Here is a 13,452-nt window from a genome sequence, read left to right on the forward strand (position 1 = left end):
AAAAAATTAATATATTAAAACCAAATGAAACCAAATATTGAAGCCAAGAAAACTTAGATTTACAAGTAATGAACTGATCGTGTATTACATAATACTGTAATTCTTCAATAAAAGTGCTTATAAACACAACACACATAAAATATAAGTTTTGTTTGAGGAAATGCACAAAATTTTATAGTTATTCTATTAATAAAAAAACGAGGACTATATTTTTATGTAAATCATCAATTGTGTTAGAGGTTACCTAAATTTTAAAAACGTATTGTGATTTATTGTACTTAAACTAGTGTGTAGAGTTCAAAGCAAAGTGTCGTGCCTTGTCGGGTAAGCATGAGTGCTTCCCACTGACGGAATTTGACACAGATGATTCCTCACATACATGACAACTCTAAAAATATAAAGGGATGTCATTGTCAGAATGTTGAGATTCCTGAATAAACCACGGCATGAATGAAGATTGGGGACCCTGCATATGATCCATACAGCTCTCTTTTGGACAAAAAATGCATGTTCTGCAGGAGAGGTCCCACCCCAGACCTCAATCCCTTACGCCAACAATGAAGCGAAACACCTGTGGTAAGCAGTTACCAACCCATCTCTGTCCATAAATGTACTCAGAGTTCGCAACGCAAAACACTTGACTCAGTTTACCACACAAGTAGATACACGAGTAGACCACTGCAATGCAATATACTCGTACTATTGATGGTTACACCTAGGAACAAAAGGATTATCATACCTAACACTTTCTGATAGTCACGCTGCACTGAAGGCACTTGATACCTGTTTGTTTGATTCGAAAGCGGTCTGGGAATGCAGGAATGCTCTAGCAGAGCTGGCAACGAATGACAGAGTAACACTCGGTTGGGTACCAGGTCACGAAGGTATTCATGGGAATGAAAAAGCGGATATTCTTGCCAAAAAGGGAGCAGAATCCACATTGGTGGGGCCTGAGCCAGGTTGTGGGATAGCCTTCTCCAACATTAAAGCTCTGGTCAAAGATTGGGAAAAGAGGACAAGACACAAGAATTGGAGTAGAGCCTCAGGTTTAAAAACTATCCAAATTGTTTATCTCTCCTTACGCAAAAGGGTGGATAGCTCTCCTAGACCAGAATAAGGAGGATATAAGACTGATATTAGGAATGTTGACAGGACATGGCCCTCTGAGGAAGCACCTTATGAAGGTAGGCCTTAGAGTAGCGAATGTAGACTCTGTGGAGAGGAGGAGGAGTCAGCGGAGCACATTTGGTTAGATTGTCCTGCCATCGTAGAGACTCGTAAAAGATACCTGGGAGCATATCTCCTCAGCCCCAAGGACATTAGAGAACAGGAGCCCTTAAATCTGCTTGGTTTTTGCAAAAGCCTCGGTCTTTGAGGGCACAAAATTAAAGTAAGGGAGAAGCGCGGGGACAACTGTCCTTTTCCCTCAGGAAAGGAAAAAAAAATATATATATATACCTAGGAAACGCATAGATTGAGACGGTTCTAGTGAAGTTTCATGTATGTTAACCAACAAATCAGAGGGTTGTTTATTTTTTGTTAGAAATTGAATAAATGTGGTTTTCTTAGCATTCAACATTAGGTTCTTTTTCGACAGCCAACTGTCAATATTTACGATGGAAGAAGAAGCTCATAGGTCAACGTCACTATCTGAGCCACCAAGAGAAACCATAGCATCGATGCTACTACTGAACGTTGATCCGAGTTTAAATCTGTACAGATTAATCGTTTTCCTATTTACAAAGACCACATTATAAAATACTCTGAACATATCAAGTCAATACCATAGTAAAATTTTACATAACATTCTAGAACACAGGCGTTGTCATCAGTATTTCTTGCCAAATATAGTGTATACATTGTTAATAAGTTGCCTCAACATGCACAAACTACATTACATTTCTGACTTTAACATTAAATTTCTAAGTGGTTGTTCTTGGAGTGAAGGGAATTTAAGGTTTGCCACTGCAAACTTTGGATCTTGATTTCGGAGTCTGACTGATACAATCATAATTCGTTACCTCCTATTACGTCGTTAAAAATTGTTCTACCTGCTCCAACATCTCATGGGAAAATCATCTAAGTTTATATTTTTTTCCACGATTATACACCACACACCTTCCTTGCGTAGTGATAAACATTCAGAAGATCCACATTTTATTTGGATTGAGCCACATCTTTGTCCAAACCACTTGTGGAATGTGTACAAACCATCTCAATGATTGACCAACCGTTCTTGAACTATCAGAAAACTTGTACCCTAGACAGGGCATCATCTTTGCAAGTCTCTTTAACCTAGACGAGAATCTAGGAAGCAATTTTGCCTACATTTTTTCTGCATTTAAAATTTAATACAGTATTACTCCAGTGAATTCTCTATTTTTTATGTTTTCTGCCATGACAAACTCTAAAACAAGCTCTACAAGATACCCATTCCATCAGTATTTTTTTTACTTGGATATAGTACGAAATAGTTTTACTTGAAAACATAGTAATCTCCCAATACCCAAAACAAGCCAAATACATTTTAAGGAATACGAAATGACTCACTATAATACTAAAATCATTTATTTTAAATCCTCATCATATTCAGTTTGTTATATGATTCTTAATTTAAAATACATATATTATTGAGCAATTGTCTTTTCTTAAAATATTAAGTAGGTACATTTGTATTGGTTGTAAGTTTTCAAACATCTACAAGCACCACTCATACAGATTCTCATAAAATTAATTATTAATAATTAAGAATAGTTAAAAATCTTGAAATATTACTACTCTCATAAGACATGCAGGTTAGTTGGTGAAGTAATGTCATTAAATTTATGCATTCATTAGTAAAACACTGATTTAAAAACGAAAATGAAATGCGATTAAAGACAGTAAAAGTACGAATACCTATGTAAATATGAATAGATTAAAGTTCCTCTTCACTGCCTTTTTTGTTTCCAAATATTTTGCACTACATATAATAACTATTTATTTATTAAACCCCATTATCTTATAAAACATAATTACTTTCTGGACTATGTGCACTTTTTTTGGTGATGCCTTCATCTGGTTTGCATGTTAACGTGTAAATATAAGTATGCTACTTTGTGTCTGGGAGAAGTAGCTGGGCTCTTGAGCCTGAAAACACGTAACATTTCCGGCGTATTTGTAAATGTACACTACAACTTACTTAGTGTTTACTGAAATTAAAGATTTTGGTATTGTTGAGTTCACTATAACACATAAAGATGTAAAAACTATCAGGACGGTTTTAAACAACAACATACTGAAGGATGCAATTTTACGTCAACACATATCAATATAAGTGTGTAACTAAAGTATCTCTTCAGCATTTGGTGTTTTTTCACCTCCTTCCATGAATTACCATTGGAGAGTAGAGGAAAATTGTACTATTCAAAATACTAAGCAATAACTAAATCTATTAGCCTTTAAACTGCAGATTTAACAGTCATGAAATAGTAAATACCTCAATGTTAAAAGTTCAAACTAGATTTGTACAAAACATTTGTTAAAACACCATAATCACTTGTTTCATACACTAATATTTATGGTATTACGTGTTTTCAAACAGTTTTGTGTTGTATTTTCATAAGAATGAGAGCAACTACTGCAATAAAACGTTTACTGTACTAAACATTATTAATATAGTGTATTTACATAGAAACCAATACCTTTCTATTCTAACCTGGTTTGGACTGCAAAGTGCAATAAGGGAATCACGATGGCAAAGAATCTTAATGGTAAACTTAATACTATTTTTGTTTTATGTAGCTAATGGAAGTAGTAAATCTTTGATCCCGAAACATTCTCAAAATTCTAGTAACTTCGAAATACAGAGACTTGCGTTAACATGCTTTAAATGAGCAGAAAATTGTGGAATTTGCTATATACACCTAAAATATAGCAGTGATTGTACAAAACAAAAATGTTATAAGCATCAAAATGACAATTCCTTTAAATAAAAGGGTAAAAACAATTAAAAACTCCATATTTTTAAAAACGCCACTAAGAACATGTTAATGTTTCTATTAATAGCTTTAATAATGGAAAAACTTTATTAATAATTGAAAATTTTGTAAAAATGATTAAAAATAGTTTTTTTAATAAGTGAAGTAACAACATTTTCTATATAGGTACAACTGAAGAACTAACCGTTAAAACTACACCGATAATTTAAATGCGCAGTATAAAAGTAACTTACCCAGCCCAACCCTTCGTTGTTAATATAATAGTACTATTATTAACTTTAATAGTGGAAAAAACGTTTAATAATAATTAAAAATTCTGTAAAAATGTATAAAAATTCTTTTTAATAAGTAAAATAACATTTTTTGTATAGGTACAACTGAAGAACTAACCGTTAAAACTACCCCGATAATTTAAACACGCAGTATAAAAGTAACTTACCCAGCCCAACCCTTCATTGTCACAACATAACGTCTACACTTAAAGTAAAAAGATCATATTGTTAAGAGTCACTCGGTTGCTCAATCTGATTTGATTATTTATGAAGGACCAACTCAAAGTAGTAAATCGTAGTAAGTAGATAAAGAAGAGAGATGGTTACGAATAGTTCTTTTTTTAACAAACCTCAACATTGAACTGTCCCAGAGATAAGTTATATTTAGTTTAATTGTTCATTCCATAAATCAAACTGTTATCTAATAAATACTATCAAACATGAAGATGATGTAATTTCAAAGTCCCTTTCAAAATTTCCATTTCAGAAGTATGTCACTATAGAGACGTATGTGTCAACACATTTCACTGATTACAGCTCGTCTGTAATACAATATCTGTTTTAATTTATTGTTTACAAAAAAAGTTGTATTAATAAAAGTTATCATGCGATATCATTATAACCAATTAATGGCATTATTTAACACTTACTAATTGAAAGTTTGAGAATAAACCAGTGATTGGTGTGATATGTTTCTGAAATTTTTTTTCTGTCATTTTAATTCTGCTTTTGCTTACGCTGTAATAAACAAATGACACTCCAAGACGCATTGATTTGAAACTTACACAACAATACACATTTTACTATGATAATAATCAATACATAACAAGCACGAGTTTATTGTTATATTGCACTATAATTGTGTACAATCATTTCAATATTATCTTATAATATTGTACTATATTTTTAAACAGGTATGGATGTTTATGTGTAGTCTCACTTCATAAACAATGACAATTAAGTAGTTTTATGTTTAAGTAAAAAACAAAGGAACAACATAAATATAGTTAAAATTTACATATTAATCAAACGTAAAAACAATGATACATAATAAATTATGTACACAAACACAGATAAAATGTACGTTTTAAACTACATCAGTAATAAAAATATATAAAACAATATCAACAGGCAAGATTGACAGGAATCTAGTAAATAAATTTATAAGTATATCAATTAATACTGAATCACTATCCAATATAAACCTACTATCAAAATAATTTTTGATACAAAACAAATATATCACAAAATACATTTTATCATCCAACACACTACTATTAAAATTACATTTTCATAGAAATAGCAAACATAGGAAACACTATACTTGCAAACAGCAAAATGTATTAATGTTGATTTTACAAAAAGACAATATTTTCTTTCATAACTTGTAATAGGTAAAAAGATTACAATTAAACTTTTAAAGGTTATTAAATTATATCAATAAGTCAAGAATCTTAATTTTTCTTACTACGTCATAATATTCTACAGTAGGGCAATTATTCAAAATTAAGTTGAATTATTAAATATTAATAACTTAAACATCTATAAACTATAATTTTTTAATTCCCAATTTGTAATGCTTTAGATTTGTTAAATAAATTTGCCCAAAATGTGAATTCAAAAAGAAACAATCACTTTAAACAATTATAGAGTTTTGGATGGAAATTTGTAAAATAAGCGTATTGCGTAAACATTAGGATTAAACGCACTGTGCCGTAACCATAACAACATACAAACCACCTTCCAATACACAATTCCAGTAGACGGCTGAAAATGAAAGACAAGTCTGCGCAGTAGAGTGGTTGGAACTGTCGGAGGACTGCTACTACGCTCGGAATCGAATCTGCATGTAGTTGGAGTTTCCTGGCTCTTTTTTGTAACCAAAGGCCTGATAAAAAGGAACCATGTGGTCTCGACAGTCCAGAGTAAGCTTGTACACACCCAACTGTTCCGCCAACAACACCATGGTTGCTATCAACCTACGGATATCAAACTGCTGACTGAATCTGTTTTATTGTTTTCCACCGTTAATAAAGAAAAATGCAAAACATAGCAATAATTCTTTTATTCTATGTACTTCATAATAACTAAAAATATACACATAATCATTACGCTACATTTAGCAAACTTACTACGCTTTAGAAAGCATTCTTTACCTGCACTTTGAGAAAACTGAAAAATTAGACGTTACTCCTCGGTTTGATATACAAAACTACAACAATTATGTGTAGGTTAGTTAGAATAAGAGGGCTACCACATTAATATTTACAAAACTTCTTGAAAATCATCAACCTCAGATTGTTAATAAAATCAAGAAATATATTTATAAACAGAATAATCAAAGGTGTTGCTTACAATTCCTTTACTATTTGGCTACATAAGATGAGTAAAAGAGAGAGGATTTTTATCGAAGTCTTGTAAAACATCTTAAAATATTTTGACAGCCAGATAGATAATTAAACCAGTGCGATTCTTAATGCCTTAAAACGGCTTAAGCATGCTGTATAGCTGTTTATGAAGTTATATGAAGTTCCTTTCTTCTTCTTTTAAATTTTGTATAAAATTAAAAATTAAGAATATGTTACAGGATTTAGTATGAATGTTAGATAAATTAAGTTTTTACTAAATAAAAAGACTTTCTTAATTAGTCATTGAAGTTTTTTTAGAATTTCACGACAAGACCCATTTGAAATTATGTATATATTAATGATTTTCTCATTGTTTGGTTATTAAAAAAATAATGCGTTTTCTATTACATTGCTTCAAATTTAATAAAAGCGTCTTTTATAAAAATTACAAACCTATTCTTTTCGTCATCTTTTGGTAGAATAATTTTCACAAAACGCATAAACAAATGTTTAGGGTGTGGAGGGGGGGGGCACAAATGTTTTTAGACACAAAAGACCAAGAAAGTAAATTTCAACACTGTTTGCAATTATCCATTTAAGATTTTGTTTTGGAATCAGAGTGGTAGTTGGTAAATTAAATTTTTCCATAAATTACAATAACTAGCTAACACAAAATAAATCAAGCCACAGTTTTATTTTCACAAAATTTGGCTAATATAGTAAGTACAGTACGGAAACAAACACCACCAAAAATTGTGTTTGGGTTTTTATGATATTTTTGTGGTCAACTAAATAAAAACAACAATAACAGCTTAAGAAACCATTGGTAAATTTACTTACAATTTTCCAAGTTGTTTCCCTCGATAGTCGTTGCTGACGACAACGTCCTCAACTCTTCCTCTCTGTCACAAAAACAAAAAAGATTATTTGTATGGAGATACCGTTATTCATCTTCTCCTGATCCTCCTAGTCTTTATAAACTTCATACATATAAATCGTTTTAAGAAAACAAAATCCAACCATTGGTTACACCACAGATAGTGCCAACGTAATGAAATCCTGGCTAATACTTTTAGTGAGTAAATGAATAGTACTGAGATGTGTACAGCACTAACTGGAAAGCACGTCCTTTTCTGACTTTTTAAGTATAGGAATTGTGAACACAGAATATTGTGTAGGACTAGAAAAACATAGGAGAAAGAAACAGTGGCATTCGTCTACCGAGCATTAGGAGCAAGTAGATGAAGTAGGAAGTGTGTTACTTCAGTGTGATATTGATCTGACGCATAATGAAGTCTGCTATATCTCTCTCCAACTGATGACAGACATATTCACTCATTCGTAATCCCTTCCATACACACATTAACTGCAGCGGTTTATATTATTTATGTTTGAAGAACAGTCTCATTAACCCTTTGAATGTCAATGTCCGATTTTACCGGACGTTCGGGAAAAAAATCACTACAAATCGAAAACTTTATATTTTTAAACTAATATTATGTTAAATCGTTTGTGAAGAACTGCTCTTTTCAAAATAAACTGTTACAGTACACTTCGGATCAATTGACTTTAACGAAAATCAACCTAGAACTCACATAAAAACATTTTTGGTTGACATAACTACCAGAAAAAATGTGACATTAGTTTCTTAAATGTTGTATAACTCACTCATTATTGAATGTAATGATATACATTTTTCAAGATTTATAGACAATTGAATACCCTTTACAGTGATATGGACAAAGAAAAGGATGTGCAATTTATTTTTTTGGTAATGATAATTAGGTTGAAAATGAAATTTAAATAAATTCTGTAATTTTTTGAATTAAGCCTATTTTTGATATTCCTAAATTTAATTTAATGGTAACTTTGTTATTTTATGTTAATTAGGCAGAGTTTTCAAAGAAAATTTATAAAACAGAATGTTGATAGCTTATTAAGTAATCAAACTGTGAATGTTTTACTGAAACCTTTCAAAATGCCTTCAAAGGCACTTTTAGGTGCACCGACTAGAAAAAAACCTGGCACTTTTCAGTACACCCACTCAATAAATACTTGGCACTCAAAGGGTTAAGTTACATCAATTATATGACGCTGTCAGAATAATTTAGGTTAATACAGGCTGTGGATGTTCAGCCATTAGCTAAAAGTATCGAACAATAGTTTGAACTAATTGACAGAACTACTAGGTTTGGCTAGGAAATTTTTACTGGTTTAGCCACAGAATTAACGCAATATGGTTGAATATCTCATGGCCAATCACATGAAATCTGACACTGTCACAGACTTGACTCCTGGTATCTAACAGGCTTCAGATGCTGCACTAAGTGGAAGGTATCGTATCCAGAGGCTTCATTGTATGTTGTCATACAGTACCTTTAAAGTTAAAATTAACGTTAAAAAAAATGTTAATGCATTAAATTTCCAATTATGTTAATACAATTTACCGTAGTATTAAGAATTTATGACAAAAGTTGTTCAGAAAAACCGGTTTATCAGAGAAACGCTGGAAAATAAAGGCATTTTGATTTGATGGTAAATTGAAGCTGAACTTAACAATCATGTTGGATCGGGCCTTCCCACCATAGGTGTGTTTGTGGATGAAGAAAGTGGTTCAAAAATTATTCCACAGTGTCTCACACCTGAACAGAATCATTGACGAAGAATGATTTGTTCTGACACCGTATAAAACTCCTTAAGCGATCCTACCTTATTAGAGAAAACCTTATTACTTGTGATGGATATTAGTTTTTTTACCTAAAATTCCATTTAAGGTTAACCAATTCATTAAAAATCCCTGTTCCTCCAAGGCAAAAATTAGTACAAATGAAAAAAACTGATCCTGTAAAAGTCTGCATCACAACAGTGAAATTTTCAATATCTTTGAAATTGTTCCCTTTACCCATAGGCTATACTGTTTACATATTTTACTGTTTTGTGTACTTAAAATTTGTAACAAATTTTTACTTTCATCACCGTTTCATATTCCATTTACAAACATCTCTGGAGCTATCCAACAATTGGAGAAGTTCTGTCACACAGAAACGTGTTTTGGACTATTGGCTGATGTAGGGTTTGCAATTTCTATAATACAATAATCCTAATGACATTATAAGTGCAAAATTTACTTTCTTTGTTTGTTTTGCTTTCATGTGTAAACTATTGAACTGATTGCGCTGAAATTTTACATGGACATTCTTAGGGTCTCCGGTATGAATATAGGCCTACTCCTATTTTAATAATCCATCCGGGCTATGCCCCTCTGGTCTCTAAAGTAGAAAAAAAATTTCATCTTGATCTCTAAAGTTGCAAAATATTAATTGATAGAGACTTCTCAGATCTGTATTTATATATATATTTTCTTGATTGTGGCAACAAAGTAAACTCAACATTGGCGTAAGAAAGATAATTCACTCGAACCAGAAATGCTCATACAAGTGCACAGCCTATGAAATTGCTTGTGAAGCCACAGGTAACTGCAACTGGAATCAAAAAAAGCAATATACCAGACACCAACTTCATTTTTACTCCATCGTATCACATCGTAAATGCTTTCACTACGAAAGCTAAGAACTTCAACTTTAAGGTTTCTTTACATTGGTCTAAAATAGTTCTAGCATTACTGAAATCGTTGGAACTATTCAATTAAATACAGGGAATGTTAGATGCAATGCAATGCAGAGGAATTGCAGGCAAAGCCGCAGGTAATGGTAGTACTACGTTTAATGAAATACTATGTACATGCGACAGTATTATAATTAAATATCTTTAATTACTTCTTTATTCTCTGCTTACATTACAACTTTTTTGTCACAATACAAAAGTGTATCGACACTATCAGTAAAGTATTTTTAACCAACAATAGAGTAAAATTTACTAGGACTACCAGTTAAACACTTACCAAGGCACATTTGTGTATAAACTTCTGCTCTAGAACAAGTGTAGAGCTTCCTACCACCTTACCAAGAGTCATATCCTCAATAACAACTACAAAGTAAGTGTTGGGACATTTTTTCATTAACCGGAAAGTATCTGAAACATAACAAAACATGTAACCCTACAAAATTGCAACAGATAAAGTAAATAATCAGTTAACATTCTATAATACAATGAACATTTAAAATACTTTAACCCATTAACTTGCCCGAGCGGTACTCTTCGTGCTCTTTTTTTAGACGCTAACGATCACATATTTGTTTGTTTTTCCACTAGATCGCAGTTTTGTACCCTGAGTATCCTTATAAGCAATTATTCCGTTTAGATTTGTTATGTTTGCACACTGGAACCACAACTAATAGCTTGTTTTGTTATTGTTTACAAACAACATTTACATTGCCATACATTTTTGCCAATGTTACATTTTGCCATATGATCAATTTTCGTCACTTCAATGTTCTGCTTTCATTCTATGTATCGTGTTCTAAATGTTTAGTGTTTAACTGTTTATCGTTGTTGAATGAGTTTTTAGTTCTTCCGCTACCTCATGGAACAAGACAATTTGCGTACTTAAGAAGTAGACAGATACATGGACAGTGATATTGAGATGTCAAAGATACTCAAAGACTGTCACAAAAGTGAATTATAAAATATAAATGAATGGTCATTATATGTAATGTAAATAGTTTATTTTAATTATCATTTTAATACAAAAAATTTAATGAAACAGTTTTATCTCATCACACAGACAACTAATTCCAGAGCTTGTCATAAAATCAATCTCACAATTTGTTGCTTGTAGGAGGAGTTTACTTACCACCTAACCAACCTGCTGTTCAATATGTTGACTTCTGTGCAGCCTTTGAGGAAATAATGCTCAACAATGACTTTGAAGGAAACGTTCTTCTTTCGGGAGATTTTAACTTGCCCCATACTGATTGGAATGATACTGAAGGGATGCTTACTGATCAAGTGGCGCGACCTGTTTTTGAGATGTGCAGTCTATTCAATCTTCGTCAACATAACTACATTTTGAATGATCGAGGAATTATTTTGGACCTAGTTTTTTCCCCAAGAGCAGATACAATAGTAAGTAAAGCTCTGGACCCAATCTTGCCAGTGGAATCTCATCACCCTGCTCTGGAAATTGATACCGTCTTCATGGACCTTAAATCTGCTTTACGTACCTCCTCTGTGCCAGACTACAAGAAATGTAACACCCATGAGGTGTTCAACTGGGTTCAGAGTCTTCCTTATCCACAAGTTGATGTGCCAAATATGGTTGAACATAATTTTACTAGTTTGTGTAGGGAGCTCTCTGAAGTAATAAGGCGATGTACACCTCACAAGATTGTGTATAGAGGGTCTTTTCCTTGTTGGTTTACTCCCGAGCTAAAGAGGCTTGTTATCTTGAAGAAGAAGTTGCACAGAAGTTACAAACAATTTCCAACTGATAGAAAATATATGGAATTTCATAAGGTGCGAACTCAGTGTAAATTATTATCTGAAGCCTGTTGCAGCAACTACATTAATCAGGTGGACAGCAGCCTTCAGACAAACATAAAGGCATTTTGGGGGTACTTCAATAGAACTAAAGGGCATGCACAAATTCCACCTAAAATGTTCCTGAATGAAAAGTCAACAGAAAAACCTGAAATGATGTGCAGTCTCTTCTCTGACTTTTTTGCATCCATATACCAATCGACAACCAGTACTCCACCAGACTATGATTTTAATAAAAATTTGTCCTTGGGCGGTTACCATGTCACGTGTGAGGAGGTTGAGACACGCTTATCCCAGCTTGACGAAAACAAGGGGCCAGGACCAGATGGTATTCCTCCAGCCATATTGAAGTACTGTGGTGGCATACTTGCTCCCCACATTACAGTTTTTTTCAATGCATTGATGAGTCTTGGTATCTTCCCACAAATTCTCAAACTTGGATACGTAGTGCCTATCTTCAAGAGAGTGGAGACCAGTCCGATATCAAAAACTACAGACCAGTGGTCATTCAGTCTTCACTGGCAAAACTGTTTGAGGCAGTTGTTCTGTATAGACTGTCATTCTCTTTGAAGAACTTTATATTGTCCCCATCCAGCATGGTTTTATGAGAGAACACTCTGCTTCAACAAACTTGGTGCTTTATCAAGATGATATCGTCAACGCCTTCTCCCGCAACCATCAAGTGGACTCCATATACTTAGACTTAACAAAGGCGTTTGACCGTGTGTGTTACACACATCTTCTTGCGAAGCTTTATGGACTTGGTAATACCGGCTCACTGTTGTCCTGGTTTCAAGATTACCTGCAGGGACGATATTTGACTGTGAGATTTGCTGGAGCTGAGTCAGTTCAATTTGCTGGAGCTGAGTCAGTTCAATTTGCTGCTTCTTCTGGGGTTCCACAGGGCTCCCTCTTGGGACCCATTCTGTTTCTCTGTATACATAAACGTCTAGTTCGAGTGATTCAAGGGTCATGTCTTCTGATTTTTGCGGATGACACTAAAATATACAGAGAAATAACGTCGCTTCAGGACTGTCACTCACTTCAATGCGACTTGAATGCTATTGTGGAATGATATGGTCCTAAATGACACAAAAAGCACTGTGGTGTCTTTCCATCGTATCTCCACTCCTGTTTTGTTCACTTACTCTGTGAATGGCACCTTACTGGCTCGCTCTCTGGTCGTCACCGACCTTGGTGTAACTTTTTCGTCGAGTTTGAACATGGAAAGTCAAGTTTTAAAGATAACCAAAAAAGCCAATGCTACTCTTGGTTTCATAATTCGAGTCTCTAGAGATGGGTTTTCTCCTTGGGCTTTGAGGACATTGTTTGTGCACCTGGTGCGGCCATTGTTGGAATATTGTTCTCCCGTGTGGTTCCCTTACACCTCTGGACTCATCAGCCTTATTGAAA

The 13,452-nt window shown here is 33.4% G+C and overlaps 1 protein-coding gene across 1 annotated transcript; it reads right to left on the reverse strand.

Annotated features, from left to right (window-relative positions):
• Positions 1 to 6,077: 6,077 nt before the first annotated feature.
• On the reverse strand, positions 6,078 to 13,013 carry LOC124355249 (probable glucosamine 6-phosphate N-acetyltransferase). The gene is made up of 4 exons (XM_046806296.1): positions 12,842 to 13,013; positions 10,502 to 10,632; positions 7,441 to 7,502; positions 6,078 to 6,231 (listed from the first exon to the last, which is right to left on the reverse strand). The coding sequence occupies exons 1-4, from the start codon at positions 13,011 to 13,013 to the stop codon at positions 6,078 to 6,080; spliced, it is 519 nt and encodes a 172-aa protein (XP_046662252.1).
• Positions 13,014 to 13,452: the final 439 nt, after the last annotated feature.

The sequence above is a fragment of the Homalodisca vitripennis genome, chromosome 1 (genome assembly GCF_021130785.1).
Source record: "Homalodisca vitripennis isolate AUS2020 chromosome 1, UT_GWSS_2.1, whole genome shotgun sequence".
In the NCBI taxonomy this organism is placed as follows: Eukaryota; Metazoa; Arthropoda; class Insecta; order Hemiptera; family Cicadellidae; genus Homalodisca; species Homalodisca vitripennis.